Below are 19,152 nucleotides of genomic sequence, written 5' to 3'. Positions count from 1 at the left end.
TAGCCCATGATATCAATTACCACTTCAGTTTCAATTTGGCTGGCTGGCCACAGGGTACTATTTCTTAGCTCTTCTTGTGATGGGTTGGGTCTGTGAAGCATGACACCCTTAAATTGCTGCCTATTATCCCAGTGTCATTACTTGTATTGCCTTCAGAATTCTTTGAATCACAAGTAGCTGCTGAGGTCAGGCTTTGCAACCAAAAGAAATGGACAAGTTAGCAAATTCTTTATACAAAGCAAAAGTTATTTATCTAGCGTATGACTGAGAAAATTTAAAGTTTCTATTATCCTGACAGTATGTCAGTTTTGCACCAGTTTATTGATTTAAATAATGTAAGAAGTTTCTTCAGGCTAGCACAGATGTTAAACATTTACTATGTATTATTTCAAAACTTCTTACTGTTGTTAGCACTGTACTCAACAAATGTAAGAACATCCACTAAACCCAGAAATTAAACAATTATAGTATTCAGAGATATACATGACTCTGTTCTTTACAATGAAATTAGTTTTGCTTCAATATAAAGGAAAACCAAAAATCAGCATTTTGCAAGTAATGAAACGTCCAGCATAATGGATTGAAAACAAGTGTGGGAATCAAAAGATACTAATCCTTGCTCTGCCACTTCTTGTATGGCCTTGGGCAAATCACAATCTCTCTGTCTCAGTTTCTTCTTTAGTAAAAAAAGACTAAAACTTATCTCATAGCGATGTTATAAAGATGAATTGGCTGGTGTGCGTAAAGGCTTTTGAAGATGTATAACATTTATAGTGCTTTAAATTATTCTATTTGGATAATAAAACACTTTTGCAATGCAAAGCAATGCATTCTAAAGATAGTGTCCTGAACACTGTGCCTTACTGAAACAGAATGTGATGACCAAGCGCTTCTGGTCATCTAGAATTCTCTATCAGAATTATCAGAGATTATAAACTTCCACTCTGGGTACCTCTAACTCCCTTTCGTAAATTTATCTAATGTTTGGAATGTTTAAAACAAGTTTCCAACTTCCCTCCTTATGATGCCTCACTATTCTTGAAGCTATCCAGAAAATAGAACTAATGACAAATAGCGTGCTTTAATTAATCCTTCACAGATAGTGTTAAAAGTTTAAGTACTCTAGCTATTTTGCCAATTCTTTGCAATTTTATTTTGATTCCACTGTTCTATATTTCTCCCTCACCAATTGTATTTTGAAAGCACTGAAAAAAACTTCCCCAGAATTTTGTAAACTTTACTGCTAGTACATTTTATCAGCGTTTTTTCCATTGTTTTACCTCAATGTTTCATATTTGTCTCCCTCACACATGCTTTGTCCACATTAGACCCTTTCTAACCAGATTTTGGAATATTAATAAAAACACTCAAAGGTCACAAAAATGTAGACCTAACACCCTAAGGAGCACAGAGCAAACAAGGATATCAATGAAAGAATTCTCTCTTAATATTTTTATTTCTCTTTAAACACCATCCTTCAGTTTACCTAGAACATTAAGTATGCTTCAAAACAGAGAAAGTATCTCGATGTTAAAATCAGGGAAACTCAAACATTTTCATAGTGTAGATCACATCTTAATTGCACCTGGTTTCATTTATAATTGTGGCCCACCTCTCGTTTCACTCAGTCTCACAATATCCCTGTGACAATTATGCTAATTGACTAAAATTAGAAACATGTATTTTTAGCTCTCTTTATCCAAAAAGTTTTAGCCTTTTTGAAATTAGTCACAGTACCTACTGTTCTCATTTCAGTTCTCTTTCCTATCTCCTCTGGTCCTCTCTCCCGCCACGTACATGTTTGCCTGCCACCTGGTCCTCTCCTCCTCCACTTTCTTGCTGTATGGTCCACCATTAAACTGAATATACGTCTGGTGTCCTGGCTCTCTTCACCTTTGTACATACTGCCTTGCTCCCTTCTTCCTATTTCCCTAGATACTCTTTTTCTAATAGCAGTTCTAATCCCACTGATGACTGGCTATTCCAGTCCCTGAGATCAGCTCCTCTTTCCTTTAAAAGTAGCACTAATTGTTGGTTGGGACCAAAGAGGGAATCTTCATCTTTCCAGCCAATTTTACAGTCATCTAAGCTCCTGTTTGCAATGAAGAGCCTGGGTATCTGTATAAATTGCTAGAGACTAAGAGGAATAAGTACCACCTGACCTAACAGTTCTCAGCAGAGAAGAGCTCTGCAGACAACAGCTTGTGAACTACTGTGTAACGCTATTTCTTGCTCACCTATAAAGCATTACATTAAAAGTGAAAGAAGAGGTTCTTTAACACCTTGCGATTATCTGGATGAAACAATGCTGCAATTTGTTATGAAACTGCAATTGCAACATAGCTTCACGCACCCCAAGAATTAGCATATTAGAAGTTAATCCATAAACAAAACATGTAAAAGACCATTACTTCTATGTACTGTTTTGGTTTACAGTATTTTTTTAAATATTACTATCTTACCTGCAGTCCATACTTAGCATCAACAACAGACACAATACCTGGGGGGAAAAAAGTTTGTACGTGACATCTAGAAGGAAGAGTACGGATTAAGAAATAAACTGAAAACTACTAAGAGTATGTTAGCTTCTTGAATAATTACAGGGGCAGCAGCAACCTCAATAGTTAAGGTTACACAAGAGTTTTTATTCTAATCCCACTTTCAGTTACTTATAACCTTGCAAAACGCTCACCAATCTGGTTGAAAATATTATAATTGTTTCCTAATTATATAGATTCTTATATAGTGCTCATCCATTGTGGTATGTGAGTGACTACCAAAATGGTGAGGTGTACACATAATACAGATGCATCTTTCTCCTTGTTCCAGTCCGCAGGGGCTGGATGTGGGGAAAGGTGTTGTGGTGGTGTTATAGGAGTAGTATTCTGAAGGAACTGAGGAGCATGGTCATTCTGATCATTTCTGGGAGCAACTTCCAGATACACAGCCACTTGCCAATAGAACCATCTCCTGCCACACACAAGCGTCACTCAAGTCTGGTGGTGGAACACAGCTGGCAAAGGAGGTAAACAAGAACAGAAGGTGAGGTGGCCCCTCATGTAACTTGGACCAATCCCACAGAGGACCAAAACTATGCATTTGAATTAGTATTCAATGGGGGAGCCAGTTAAGAGAAAAGACAATGGAAGGCACTGTGTTCTTGGTGGCCTATGTTATTGAGCAGACAGGCTCTCTCAGACCGCCCAAAAGAAATATATATTTTTTAAGAAGAATGTTAAGAAAATAAGTAAAAATGTGAACAAAATAAGCCCGACTACAACACACTGAATATTTTTGAGAGGCTCACCAATTGGTGCAAGAGAAAGAAAGGGGTACAGAGAACAAGAGTGCTAAAGAAAGAGATTGAGAGAAGGAAAAAAACAAACCAACTAAAGATGGGATATATAGATAAGTAACAAGTTTCAGAATTTCCTACTCTAGCCAGATCCAGAAATTCTTAAGTAGCCAGTACTGTGGAATAGTTTCAAAGATACAACTGATACCAAAGAAAGTGAATTCCACCAACACAACTAGATTTTGTAATGGCAAGAAGAAATTCCATAAATCATATAATTAGTAACTGTTTTACATGCTTCTATACAGTGTTATGGGTATCTGCTCTCACACACTGTTTTCTGCTTACGGACAGTTTATCATGATGAAAAGTAGTGCCTATGTAATTAAGAGTCATCACTACCTTTGACTTCAGAATTTGGCATGTTTGCACAAGTCCAGTAAAAATTTTTTTTTTAAGGTTTAAATATATTTCATTGAGAAAATAATGAACACGAGGTTACACGTACATAAATAATAGCACTCATGCCTCTGCAATCAAACTACTTATTTGGACAATTTCTTTTCAAGAAATAAACAACTCACACTAAAGTGGGAGAAAACCCCTCACAAGTATTATAGAAGATAAACACACACTTTTTCTTACCATCAAGATATATGTCACTTCCTAGTTCAGCATCAACCCAAAACATGGAGGCCACAGCACCTAACAAGCAAGACATTTAGTTGCAAGATGGATGATGTAACAGAAAACACTCATCTCTAAGCAGTTTTTAAATCACACCTGTTCACAGTTGCTACTCTTCAACTTTCCCCCTGATGCCAGAAGAACATGAAATCAAGTATTAAAAATGTTGGCTCTCCAACCGTATATTTGGTGCAGTGATGCTGCTGTAAATCCTGAAAGCAGTGATAACACCTAAGTTGTGTGAGCTCTAACAGGTGCATCATAAAAATAAAAAAGTTCAAAACAAAAGAAACCCCTCAACATGACTACCACATCAGCAACCACATTTCTTAATTCCAAATTCTTTATAGTTCTCTTCTGAGTTTCCCCCCCCCCCTTGCACTCCTGCCATTTCACTAAAACTGATCCATCTTTTTGTTCAAAGTAAGGGCCTGTGCTCAATCTCCTCAACCTCTACACTATTTTCTACAGTCTCACACTTCTTCCTCTTCTCCGCTCACACTCCTGACTACACTTTCATCATTCTGCTCTTACCTCTCTCCAACCATACATTTAGCATCAGCTTGCCTTGTTGCTCCTTTTCCCTGATCCTTTGTCTACTGAACCCCATTTTCTAGGGTACTGTCATTGGTTTCCTCTTCCCCTGCTATCCCTGGGTGAGCTTATCTACTCCAAGTTTCTGGTACCCCCATTATGTAGTAGCAGAGAGAAAGGAGGGATTTACAGTGAGAGGAAAAAAGGTTGGATCAGGGCTTCTGAGAGGAGCTAGTTCCTAATGCAGTCTGCTAGGAACCTCTCTTTCTTCCCTAATACCCCGCCCAGTTCTTCATGTGAGAAAGCAGCGTGGGACACAGTTGAAGATAACCCAAAACAGCACACTGAGTTCCATACTAGAAAAGTGCAGCAGTTTAATAACATCAATTTAGATGCATTTAAACCAGTTTAATACTAGATCGTATCAACGTATCTTAAATTGGTAACTGAAGCTTAGCAAGACTAACCGGTTTAGTGCGTCTACATTAGACGTTTGCAGAGTTTTCACTAAATCCATTTTTAAATTGATTTCATTACACTAGTGCACTTTTCAGGTACAGACAAGGCCTGACCAAAAAAAAAATTCCAGAGGCTGACTACACTTCAGAAACGCTGCATTCATTTCTTCCTCAACCAACAGTATGTACGTTAATAGAATAAGAATTTTTTGTCACAATTAGTAATTTTTAAAAAATAATTAAATTTGGTATTATTTCTGAGTCTGGTACTGGAGCCAAGAATCTTTCTGAAATGTCATTAGTGACACTCCTTTGGAAGAGAATGAACTGGTTTCCAAGCTGATTTTATAACAGTTAATTATAAAATCAATATTAAACAAAATGTTTAATTATTGAAGATTAAAGCTTTCCTTTGAACTAGTAATATTTTGTTGAGTTGATACCAAACACTATAGTTTTTCTGAAGTCTTCAATTTCAATATTTAACAATGATACATTTTGCTTCATTACTGATGGTTAAACATTGAAATGAAAAAATGCTGTATTCAACGTCTAAGGTACTTTTTGTAAGAATAAAGGTGTTAGCACTAGTGGACTGGCCCAATTCTGACTCAGGTTTATATTTATATTCATTTATATTCCCACAGTAGTTTATGTTGGATATGGCATTTTTCATATTTCCTTTCACATACATGTGTGTACATCATGTCGCTGGAACTAATTGGCGGTTGGTATTTCCACCCCAGAAGAGGATGCTCTTCAGAGATAGGTAGTGTAATACAGCTATAAGAGCAAGATTATCTACTGCCTAGCACCTTGTTTGGTCATTTATACCTCTGCAAAGCATACAATGGTGTGAGTGGAGAATTCTGACTTGGCAACATTTCACATTCATATTGGAGAAGTCAATGACTACACAAATCAGTGGAAAATTGATCCCTCACTCTGTAAAGCACTATGGGATTCTTGGAAGAAACAGATGCTATTTAATTACAAAGTATTTTCATTTCCTTGAAGAAAAAAATAATCATGGGAGGGTAGGCATTACATGTGCCTCTGAAATAATATGTTCAACCTGTGCATAAAAAGCAGTCCTGAAAACATGTAGACTAAGATTGGCCAATAAAATTTAACAAGTCAAAGCCTTCGCAAAAGATATCTGCTCTGAGAGGAAAAAGGTAGAGGGGTATAATATTCATGGTTATTCCTGAAAAGCCCCACTACAAAAAGAGGCCTAGTGTCTTCAGGGTAAATGTTATATATTTATAAATAAGACGACATAATTTGTTTTGACATGAACTGATTTAACATGTAACAATGCCACAACATGAAGAGGAGAAGCTGACAGCAATGAAAGTATTTTATTTTTTAAAGCATCATGGCTCTAGTTAGTGACAGGGGCTGTCTAAAAGAATGAAACATATAGGGAAAAACAATGATAACTGAACTCATTCCAATGTCTAAAGCCATCCAACTGAACTGACAAGATGTGGTCCCCCAAGCATCACTTTGTGTCAACTCTGAAATACCTGTCAGCTGTTTACAGTGATTACTCATGCAAGATATAGCAAGGGCCACAAGATCTAATGGTTTCCTGATATCTATTGATTTTTTCCCCTAAAACCTTAATAGTTTTCCAATTTGACTGAAATAGGATGTGTGTGTAACTGGGGCTGAATCAATGTCCTTTCTTTTAAAGAAAATTACTTTACCATGACAATTATTTAGCTTTGGACTGAAGAATGTCAGTTTCCTAAATGGGAAATAAGAATTTCCTTCACTTTCTTGGCTAACAACAGTTTTTTAATTAACAGAGGTCAGGGCAGACTGTTTTTAAATGGTTTTCCTTAATTTTAAAATCAACATATACATGTCATTTTTGTATAGTATAATATAAACAGCACCCATTGAATCGTTGACATATTTTATAACTGGACTGGAAAAAATAAATTAACTAACTATATATGTACATTCAGCATGAGAGATTGTCTACAAATTCAGCAATATTTAACTCTGTGCTACCAGCTGCGAACTGGAAGTTTCTGTATATTCATCTGATTCACACATTTAAATAATACATTTGCCTATTTGACAGTATGTGCTGTGCCTTAACAAAATACAAGTCCATCATTCACAATCCCCATAATACATGTACATAATATATATAATTAAAGCATAATAGTCTAAAAGTGTTACATAAAAATAGCACCTCCTTACTCAGAGCCATCAGTTTTCATACTACACTTTTCACTGCCACGTCTGATACTTGCTGCCTGCGTATTCTGAGCCACACTGAAAAATACTTTATAATTTTTTTACTCCTGTTAGCCTTCAGAACCCATACTGCTGCAGGAGAGAATGCTGGATTCTATTCTGGCTTGTGCAACAAAATCTTTAACTGATCCAATTTCATAATTTGTATTGCAGTCAAGCATGTGAACACACACCACACTATCACACATTCTAAATAAAAATGCATACCATGCAAGCAAATAAAAAATGATTTCGAACCTTCTTACAAAAACAGGATATTCACCATGGCTATCATGAAAATATAATTATCTACCTGGATCTGCCAATCCAGTGGTTTCTAGTAATATGTAGTCAAACTTTCCCTTCTTCTGCATCAGGTTCTCAATAGCCTTCAAGCCATTGTCCCTGTAAAAAAATAAAAAAAAAAATAAAAAAAAAAAAAGTTTTAAACTAGAGCAGCCTTTATAGGAGCTACAATAGATATGAATATGTTTTATGTTTTTTATTCATATGGAAGGTAATGTGGCTTAACCCTTAAAGCAAGGGACTGGTAGTTAGAATTTGTAGTTTATACTCAGAACTGCCAACTCACTGTGCAATCTTAGACAAATCACTTTACCTCTATCTTATTTTAACTATTTGGTAATATATTTTTATTGGACCAACTTCTGTTGGTGAGACAGACAAGCTTTGGAACTACACAGAGCTCTTCTTCAGGTCTGGGAAACTTACTCAGAGTGTCATAGCTAAATACAAGGTGAAACACATTGTTTAGCATAACTAGGTAATATATATGTCAAGGGACTTTCAAGGTGAAGTAGTCCATTAACACCCCTCCAGTCATAGGGAAAGGAAGGGAAGAGGGGAAGTAGCTGGGAGGAGGGGAAGCTTGTTAGTGGGTTATAAATTGTTGTAATAAACCATAAATCCAGTGTCTCTATTCCATCCATGATTTTTAGTATCTAGCAAAGTTATGAATTTAAACTCCTAGGCTCATCTTTTGAAAGTGTTGTGCAGGTTTCCTTTGAGGATGAGAACTGATAGGTCAGATAGACAGTGATCCCTTTGTGAAAAAAGTGTTCACCCGCAGATAATGTGGTGCTTGTCTTTTATTGTTGTCCTCTGTTAGTTCATTTCAGAGAGTAGTGATTGTCTGATTTCACCCACATAGTTGTTATTGGGGCATTTAGTGCACTAGATGAGGTGCACCACACATTGTGATAGGTGTGCATATGACCTATGGATCTTGAAAGGTGCGTTGTGGGGAGTGTTGATCATTGTAGCAGTGGAAATATGTCTGCAGGTTTTGCATCTGTTGTTCTGGCAGGGTCTGGTGCCGCTTTGAGTTGGTGTGGTATTATTAGTGACTCAACAAAAGTGTTACTGTACATCCTAATCAGTGTTATGAAAAGAATCCAACATGTTAATTACATGCATCAGCATTCATAGTGTGACAGATATTAAAAAAGGAAAAGACCTAATAGGTTATCCAGTCTGTCTCCCTGTCAATACAAGATGTCACTTACAGTACCTTTTCTACCGCTTTGTCCAAGCAAGTTTAAAATGTTCCAAGTGTTAAAGCTTATACAATTTCCACTGGGAGACTACTCTACAGCCTAACAGGTCTCACTGTCAAAAAGTTCTTACTAATTGGGGTCTATATTTATGTCCATAATTTCACACCTTTATTTAATACTACCCTTAATTTTTCACCCTTTACTTTTACTCTCTTCAAATATTTGTAGAGTTATGTCTCCATCACAGTAATCTTCGGCAAGTTATATTAATATATTATTATCTCTTAAAACTCTCTTCAAATCAATCCCTCCAGCCCCTGATCATTTTGGTTCTCTTAACGCTCTCCAATAGGTTTTTCATGTTTCTGGACAGTAGATGCCCACAACTGAACACAGTATTATTAGTACTGCGGTAGTGCCAACAAGCCCCAGTCATGAGCCAGGGCCCCATTGTGCTAGACGCTGTAAACAGAACAAAAAGATGGGCATATTGCAGATGTGGTCACTATTCCTGCTCCTTGATGTGATGCCTCCATATATATATGGCCAAAACTACATTTAGGCAATGTAAACCAAAAATCCTCCACACTGCAAATTCATGCATAAATTTGCTGTTCACTATCATTCCTATGCCTTTTTCAGGATTACTGATTTCCAGGTTTCTGCCTATCAAGTATCTGTATTTTGGATTCCCCAACCCTATTTCACATAGATTATCTTGTATTCCTCCCACCCACCAACACTGAATTTCATCATTATGTGTGCTATGTTATGGCATTTTCAAATTCAAATTGTTCTAGGTCTTTAAGTATTACTTCTCTAACCTCACTGGTGTTTGTAGCTTTTATGGAGGAAACTCAGCCTTACTGAGTTCCCGCCATACCATCAGCAAATTTAATCAATATACTGTTCATTTCCTTGACAACTCTAAGGCTTGTCTTCCCTCAATTTTGAAGCTCCTCCACCACCTTCTTGAGGTTAAGCATGATTGTTGTCTGCAAGTTATTACGGAACATGTGTGTTAAAGGTAGAACATAAAGGCTCATAGGGCAGAAAAATATTAGGGGCAATAAAACCTTCAGTAACTGTTTCCATGGGTGACTGCAGACTGGTAGGAATCAACATTTGCAATTTCATCTGGGACAAGAGAAACCCCTGGGATCGCTCTCTTAATATTAGATTAAAAATAATAGGCTAAACAAGGGGGCTCTACAATTCAGCTAGTTATAGTTTTATCTAATAAGCAAAACCTTTCAAATGAGCTACTTTCCAAAATACAACATGTGACTATCTTATGGAAGGCATATTGTACTAATTTGTTATTCTATTTGATATGTTGTTATTGACCTCTAATAAACCACTGTGCTCAGTTTCTGTAATACTATCAGTAGAACATACATTCCTTTTGAGAGTGAGAGTTTGTCTTTATAGATATTTAACTATTCTTCCACCCCAATAAGTCAGTCAACATTTGATGCAAGTATGTGAAACAATTATGATACAAAGTAATAAAATACCAAAATAGAAAACACAAGTTAATTCAAGGATTCTGGCATTAAAAAATAATATATAGAACAGCAAAAAGTTCAACATCATTTAGCTTTAAAAAAAAACAAAACAAAACACTGTAGATGATATACCTAATGCCTATCAAATAACCAGGTATATATGATGGACTGTGAAAAAATAAAATTTAAACAAGAGAGAGCAAACTCCAAGCTCACTGCTAATGCAAGGGTGGCCAACCTGAGCCTGAGAAGGAGCCAGAATTTTACCAATGTACATTGCCAAAGAGCCACAGTAATAAGTTAGCAGCCCCCCCATCAGCTCCCTCCTTCCCCCCATTCCCAGTGCCTCTTGCCCACCGGCAGCCCTGCCAATCAGCACCTCGCTGTTACGTGGCGTGCAGGAGGTTTGCAGTGGGGTGAGAGAGCGAGGGCATGGTAGGCTCAGAGGAGGGGGTGGAGTGGGGGCAGGGCCTGTGGTAGAGCCAGGGGTTGAGCAGTGAGCAGCCCCCAGCACATTGGAAAGGTGGCGCCTGTAGCTCCATCCCCGGAGTCAATGCCTATACAAGGAGCTGCATATTAACTTCTGAAGAGCCGCATGTGGCTCTGGAGCCATAGGCTGGCTACCCATGTCCTAATGTTTATATAAACCACCCCCACAAAATATTCCTTACTTTACTGAACAGCACAGGCAACCATTTCTGAGCTCCAGCCATTCTTCATAGAGTTCTCCACCTTGACTTATAGCCAAGGATTTTTCCAAGGCACTTCCTAGAAATACAGGAAGGGCATAAGTAGCACATTATAAACCTACAAACGTGCAACAATACCTGAAAAATAAGATGAGAAAAATTCAAACGGGGTAGATTTCTGAGCTTTATTTGTGTTCTATGTTCTCATCAAACCTTCCTGACAAATTCTTTAGACATTATACTTAGTTTAAGCAATCATTTTATATTAGGCAAATTTAAGGTCTACAGGCCAAATCATCCTATGAAGAACAAAAAATAAACTTGCAAAAGTAGAAGTATTACCCATTTATTTGAATGCATAGGCGGAATGGAGGTGAGGCATTCAAAGTGGTATGACAGTCATTTATGATGCAGACAAATTGAATTTATGTATGAGACAAAGAAAAATGGTTTAATACTTAACTCTTACACATTTTTAAAACTGCAGACATTAACTGAGAGGCTGTGACACTTGCTTAAGGCCAATTAGTAAGTCATTGGCAGTACTAGATTTAGAACTCCATGGCTCTTAACTCCCAACTCAGTGCTTTGTCTACTACTACTAGAAATAATCTTCTCTCGACTCCACTCACAGATTATGAATTGAGTTGTCCATAGCAAGAATTTTTATAATGAAGATGGAAACTTGTCAACATCATTATAGTAGGGTGGGGGATTGCATGGGTTCTCAATACTGTATTTCTTCATCATCAACAGCCATATAAAACCAGAGCAAAGTAATCAGTTAAAATTTTTTAAAAAATAGCACTAAATTACTGGAAAAAGTGAAGGAATCTCATCGTCCAGCTTCAACAGTTGCAAGCTCTATTACAGTCATTTGACACATTTCTTGCTAGGGAAGCTTGATTTATTACACTACTAATCTTCTCTTTAGTTTGGTCTTGTGCAAGTTCTTTATATTCAATGTTAGTTGAACAGCTCTCGTCCCCTAGTGCCCCTCCTCTACTTGCGCTACATTGATGACATCTTCATCATATGGACCCAAGGAAAGGAGGCCCTTGAAGAATTCCACCTGGACTTCAACAATTTCCACCCCACCATCAACCTCAGCCTGGACCAGTCCACACAAGAGATCCACTTCCTGGACACTACAGTACAAATAAGTGATGGTCACATAAACACCACCCTATACCGGAAACCTACTGACCGCTATACGTACCTACATGCCTCCAGCTTCCATCCAAGACACATCACACGATCCATTGTCTACAGCCAAGCCCTAAGATACAACCGAATTTGCTCCAACCCCTCAGACAGAGACAAACACCTACAAGATCTTTATCAAGCATTCGTAAAACTACAATACCCACCTGGGGAAGTGAGGAAACAAACTGACAGAGCTAGACGGGTACCCAGAAATCACCTACTACAGGACAGGCCCAACAAGGACAATAACAGAACACCACTGGCCATCACATACAGCCCCCAGCTAAAACCTCTCCAGCGCATTATCCACGAACTACAACCTATCCTGGAAAATGATCCCTCACTCTCACAGACCTTGTGAGGCAGGCCAGTCCTCGCTTACAGACAACGCCCCCAACCTGAAGCAAATACTCACCAGCAACTACACACCACACCACAGAAACACCAACCCAGGAACCTATCCCTGTAGCAAACCTCGTTGCCTACTCTGTCCCCATATCTACTCTGGCAACAGCATCAGAGGACCCAACCACATCAGCCACACCATCAAGGGCTCATTCACCTGCACATCCACTAATGTCATATATGCCATCATGTGCCAGCAATGCCCCTCTGCCATGTACATTGGCCAAACCGGACAGTCCCTCCGCAAAAGAATAAATGGACACAAATTGGACATCAGGAATGGTAACATACATAAGCCAGTAAGTGAACACTTCAATCTCCCTATTACAGATTTAAAAGTCACTATCATTGAACAAAAAAACTTCAGAAACAGACTTCAAAGAGAAACAGCAGAACTAAAATTCATTTGCAAATTCAACGCCATTAATCTGGGCTTGAATAGGGACTGGGAGTGGCTGGCTCATTACAGAAGCAGCTTTTCCTCTCCTGGAATTGACACCTCCTCATCTACTATTGGGAGTGGGCTACATCACCCTGATTGAATTGACCCTGTCAACACTGGTTCTCCACTTGCGAAGTAACTCCCTGCTCTCCATGTGTCAGTATATAATGCCTGCATCTGTAACTTTCACTCTATGCATCCGAAGAAGTGAGGTTTTTACTCACGAAAGCTTATGCCCAAATAAATCTGTTAGTCTTTAAGGTGCCACCAGACTCCTTCTTGTTTTAGCAATGTCTACTAGCATTCTTTTGAACAAAAGGGAATTGACACATCCCAAATCTATAAGCAAACTTTTGAATTTTTATTGTAGTGTTGATCCCAAATGTACAAGCTTATTGAGGACATGGTCTCAATTTTACACTGCTGAGAAACTGCATAAGCCAGTCTGATAGCCTTAGCTTGGGGAACAATCAATTTAGATATCAATCCAGGCACCATTATACCATTTGTCTGCCTTTAATAGTTTACTTTCCTAAAGCATTTCTTAACAAAACAGGAAAATGCTTATGTATTCCCCAATTTTTGTTTCTATACAATATTTCTGTAGCATTACATACCTTCTCCAAACTCATTTAGAATAACTGCTATTCTTTTGCTATGTTGTTCTGTCAAAATATAATTAAGAAGAGTTGTCTTCCCAGCACCTAAAAAACAGCACAAATTTCAGTAGATCAAAAATAAAGTATAAGGAGAATTTTCAAATTCAATGTTACCACCGTGCTCCTGAAATATACTTTTTAGAAATTAACACCCAATGGAGTGCTAGTACTCATTCTCTGATTTGATACCAGTAGAAGCATTACATTTTATTTTTATATTTGTAATTAAATTATGCCCCTCATTTTTAAAAAATTATTTGTAGTACTTGGAAGAGAACCCAGGGGATTATTGTAGCACTTCACATAAATCTCAGAAGCCTTACTGAGGTCCCTCCATGCCCTAGAAGTCTTAAGGGGCTCACCAGTCTCTTCCCACCCATGGCAAATCTTTTGTTATAAAGATATCTCTTGCCCCATTTGATAAGCCTTCTTAACAATGAGATTACATTTCTATCTATTTTTGCAATGAATTGGGCTGAAAACTTTTTTTTTTTTAAATGAAAGTTTAGGTTCCCAGTAGTAATTTGTTATTCTATATCAATACTGCTGGAGTAGATGTTGTATAGCATTGTTTCTAAAGAAATGTTAATAATTTCATACTAAGCAACTAAATTTTAGTCCTAGGCACAAGAACTCAGCTCGGCAAGTTCAGTAGAGTTGGTTTCGTCTTTTTTTGAGGATGGGGTGCGGGGGGGGGGGGGGGGGGAGGGCTATAAAGGTGGCAAAAATCTTCCATGGATTTTTGGAATTGTGATACCCATTGTCACTTCAATTTTACAGACAATTTTTACCTCAGCCCTAGATCTAATGTAAGTTTTGAGCCCTGTATGGGTTTCTGTGAATCTGAGAGTGAGGCGCCAAAATTGGGCTTATAAACAAAAACCTAGTTGCAACCTTAACTATGGAGCAATTGTCACCTCTCTAGGTCACTATGTTTTGGGGAAAAAAACAAGTATAATTATCATATTGAAGGTGGTTGGTGAAAAAGCAGAGCAGCGGGGGATACTGCCACTTCTGAAAGGCTGTCAGTTTCACTGACTTGGACAATACCCTTCCCTAAGAGCTGGGAAATAAAAAAATTCTGTATTGGCTCTCTTGAAACAGATTTTTTTTTAAATGTCCTTTCTGTGATTTTTAAAACAATCTCAGTTTTTGGGGACCTAACTCATGATTTGTGAACACTTGGGGTTGGCAATACTGCATTCATACAATTTTGCAGCGCACTTTTTCAAAGGGTGTCAAAAGCTCTTGGTCAATTACACAATCGGTCATGCAAGACATCCATTTAAACACTTGCATCACATTTTGAGTGCTTACTCATGTAATCTTAGCACTCATCTTTTCATGGAACAAAATGGACTGACTGCTACGGCTAGAAAGCCAATTTAGGGTTTGTCTATATAGCAAATTACTGCACAGCAAGCCAGGATGTGCACCAGCTTGCAGCACAGTAATGTCCCATGTGGACACTCCTATAGCACACTGAAAGTCCCAGAGAGCAGCTTGGCTGTAGATTCACACTCTGGGCTTGCCATGCAGTGACTTGCTGTGTAGACAAGCCCTAACTGTGCAGGTCAGGACTTATGAGCTATTTTATAAGAATAACCATAGAAGCTCATTTAACGCTCCAAAATGATTCTGCAAGCACATTGTGACAGAAGTATTTTCTATACATAGTGGTGCCATGATACTAAGTCTGTACTGTAAATTGAAAACATGACAACAGTAGTTTAGAGGAACATCAGAACTGATGTTAGATATGTAGTTATACGCTCTTTTTGTCATGAAATACAGAATACCAGGAAGATGGCTGCATGGTTTGTTTGGAGTAGTGCTCCTCATACCACAGATTGTTCTATTCAAGAAGAATACCAACAGTCAAATTCCACCCCATACACCCAACTGAAGTCACTGTGCAATGCATAAAACCAGGCAAATGTTGGTTTTGTATGGAACGCTGTTAAGGCAGCGGTAAAAAGCAGGTAATAGGGCGGGTTTGCTTTGTAAAGATCCCAGAGGGGAAGCTCGAGGTTTAGTGCTGTTAGGTGAGCTGGTTACCTAAATAGCCTGTGATGATAGTGACTGGGATCTTGGTGCCGTGGCTGAGTTCAGCCTCTTCTCCCGCAACCTCCTGATCCTCTATGGGAATCAGCTCGGGACACTCCTCCTCCTCCATGGGAGCCTGGGCCATCGCCAGCCACTGCCACCACAGAGCAGCCTGGCCCTGGAGAGAGAAACAATGTGAGGCGGGGAGCCCTGGTGGGAACAAGCTCACACACGCCCCCAATACGCACCTTCACCCCACTCCACCCCCCGCTGCGGCGCCCCGGGCGCGAGGGGGGAAAGGGGAGCGGCTCCCGGGCTGCGCCGCAAGGGGCCGCGTCTCCGCGGTCCCTCCCCCACCCCTTTAGCACAGGAGTCCAGGGGCCCCCCACTCACCTGCGGTCTCTCCGCCCCTCTCTGGGTGCGTCACGCCCACGTGATGGCGGGCCGCAGCTGCAGCGTCAGGACGCGCCACCAGCGCCAGTAACCGCCGCCGAGTCGACGGCGCCCGGCACAGGAAGAGTTAAAGAAGAGACTGTTTCTCTGGCACGCTCCCTCCCCCGGGACTCCAAATGCGCATGCGCACGGTGACCCCCCCCCCGCTTCCAGATGTGCATGCGCAGCTCCATGGCCTTTGTGTAGCACATGCGCCCACCTTACGACGCGGATTCCCTACACGCGTGCGCAACCTGTCCTTTCGGTTGCCGTTCTCCCTATCAGAGTCACGGGGTGATTGTCGGCCACGTGTGTAGGGTGGGGGGCGGAGTTAGCCACGCGCCGCCGCGGGCTGGGGGGCAGCGGCTTGTCCAGGTGCGGCTGCGTGTAGCGCGGGGCGGTGCCACTAGAGCGGCCAGCCATTGCAAGTGAGGAGCCGTGCTGATCGTGCTGCCGGAGGTCCTACCCTAGGGTGGGCCATACGGCTACTGTACGGGCCAGTTTGCAGCCAGGGCTGGCCCCAAGGCGCGTCGGCCTGGAGCGAGGTCAGCTACTAGGGGAGGGGGCGTTAGTGTCAACGAAGCCTCCAAAGATCCATGCACCGCTCTCAACATAGCTCTGTTTTCAGCCCTAGTCCCACATACCAAGGGCTCACTCCGGCCGGAGAACTGCCCATGTTACTCGGGATGCTGGAAATACCTTGGCTTGGCTAATAAGAAGGGCTGGGGTGGGGGGCGGTTATATTTTTGCTTATATTCTGATGGGTCATATTTTGGTCCAAGGGATTAATGTCCACTTCAAGGCACAGTAGATTGAGTGTCAGTGAGGAGTATCAAAAATGCTCTATGCACTTAGAAGGCTGAGGATAAATCCTGCTTTTTAGTGGTATAATAATAATTGATACTTACCTGTTAGGGTTGCCAGTTTTGTTTGGACTGTATTTCTGGAGGTTTATTCACATGACATCTTTAATTAAAGATTAATCCTTAATTCCTGGAGATTCCAGGCCAATCCTGGAGGGTTGGTAGCCTTATAGCGCCTTTCATCCCTAGATCTCAAATGCTTTCCAAAGGAGGATGACTCCTTTGCAGGTAGGAAAACTGAGGCACAAACTGGTGAAATGACTTGCTTAATGCCTCCTTGCAGGCTGGTGGCAGAGCGGGGAATAGAATCCAGATCTATTCAGTGTTCTATCTACTAGACCTCACTTCCTTTCATATAGCCCTCGGGTAAAGATACTGTTTTTAGTCACAGAATGCTAATGATGACTAAAAAGGTGCTGTGTCACAGGTCCATTCAGTCTCTTGTTCATGCATTCATATATATATATAAATGAATGCACGAACAAGAGACTGAATGGACCTGTGACACAGCACCTTTTTAGTCATCATTAGCATTCTATATATATATTCTTGAATCCTGTAAGGGATTTAGTTATACAGATAACTAAACTATGCAACCTTGTGTTCCTAATACTGTTAGCCATGTTATCCCTCTCGCACAATATTTGTATCTCACCCATTCCACTTTTATTTTATTTATACTATAAAATGAGCTCTCTAGGCCCAGGACTGAATTATATGTATTGTTACATAGCACCCAGCACAGTCATTTGATAAATAAAGCTGTTGAAAATCCATCATTCTCTCTCACAGTGCTCCAGTGTTTTTTGTTTTTTGCACCACTTTGTAACCCAAAATCCACACATGATCCCACCTCCTCTTGCTAGCCCTCCACTTAACACTGTTTGATTTTCAAAATGTTTTGTTATGCTGACAACTAGGATAGGACTCTGAATCCCCAGTGGTATATGGCCATAGTATGAGAATCATTGCCCCGTTGACTAAAAGAAGTCTAAATTAAATTTGGGTTTATACAGTTAAATTTGGGCTTATACAAGTGTTTCTTTAATATCAATTATCCTGTTAATCAGTGCTTCTAGTTTGATTACAAAAGTTGTTTACATTTTAGTTACTACTTTTATTAAGGGGAACATAGAGACAAATGTTATTCTGAAAATCTTCAAATACGGTGAGCTTTGTTATGATACCCATAACAGTGTGGATTTCAACATAAATACCTAAGATACATGATTTTATAGGTACAAAGGGAAACTCCATAAGAACTCCAAAGCTAATGATCAAATCCTTTATTTACTAGCAGTTTCCTTTTTGGCTTTGATTACTATTCAACATTGATTAAGTGAAGTACTACTGTATACTTTTTGCTTCTAACTGGATGCCAGACTCGGAGGTCTTGGATAAACAATCTGGAACAGTAGACAGAAGCCAGTTGTGGACCTGCAGTTCCTTGTGACCACAAAAAATAGTGAATCAAGTCCATTTATTGCACAGTAGAAGTGCACAGTCTCTGCTATTTGAAGGATTTTATGGTTGGTTCATGGTAAAACACAACTTTCAACATTCTTGTTTTCAGCAGACAAGACATTGTGTTGTGTGATATGGGTGTTGCCTTCATGCTGGTTACTTTTCTGAAGGAACATTTCTACTTCCAAACTAGAACGGCTGATGTGTCAGATTCAGAGGGGAGGGTTGTCCCAAAACTGGTCTGTAGGGTAAGTACTAAAAGCTTCAGAAGGACCAATGAGCTGCTTTTTGGTAGTCCAGCTCTCAAAGCCTTATACAACTCTTCAAATTAGGAAGCATTATTCCGTTATTAAGAGCCTGATCCTGCAACTGTTATTCAGCCAAATAGTCAATGGGACTACTCATGTGAGAAGTGATTGCAAAATCAGAAGCTATGTGGCACACCACTGGGATTCAAATCAGTAAGTCTGTTTCTCCAAGAAGGAACCAATATGCCTGTGTTTATTATTATTATTATTATTATTTATTATTATTGTATTCCTTGTATTAATTACAGGCTTAAATGAGTGCCTGATTAAGAACAATTTTAGATTATTAGAAGAGATTTTTCTCAGCTTCTGCATAGCGAAAAGGGCTGGGGTGCTGGAACAATTTTTATAGTGGGGGTGCTGAGAGCCATTTAACCAGACTAAAC

The 19,152-nt window shown here is 39.6% G+C and overlaps 1 protein-coding gene across 1 annotated transcript in view; it reads right to left on the bottom strand.

Moving 5' to 3' along the window:
• Positions 1-16,410, bottom strand: part of ZNG1C (Zn regulated GTPase metalloprotein activator 1C) — a 48,653-nt gene extending 32,243 nt beyond the window's left edge. Inside the window, 7 exon segments of the mRNA XM_005296752.4 lie at positions 2,463-2,500; positions 3,941-4,000; positions 7,541-7,632; positions 10,924-11,020; positions 13,612-13,698; positions 15,712-15,877; positions 16,093-16,410. Coding sequence (XP_005296809.2) covers positions 2,463-2,500; positions 3,941-4,000; positions 7,541-7,632; positions 10,924-11,020; positions 13,612-13,698; positions 15,712-15,844 — 507 coding nt within the window. The 5' untranslated portion in view covers positions 15,845-15,877; positions 16,093-16,410.
• Positions 16,411-19,152: the final 2,742 nt, after the last annotated feature.

This window comes from Chrysemys picta, chromosome 6 (genome assembly GCF_011386835.1).
Source record: "Chrysemys picta bellii isolate R12L10 chromosome 6, ASM1138683v2, whole genome shotgun sequence".
In the NCBI taxonomy this organism is placed as follows: Eukaryota; Metazoa; Chordata; order Testudines; family Emydidae; genus Chrysemys; species Chrysemys picta.
This window is presented reverse-complemented; position numbering and strand designations above follow the sequence as displayed.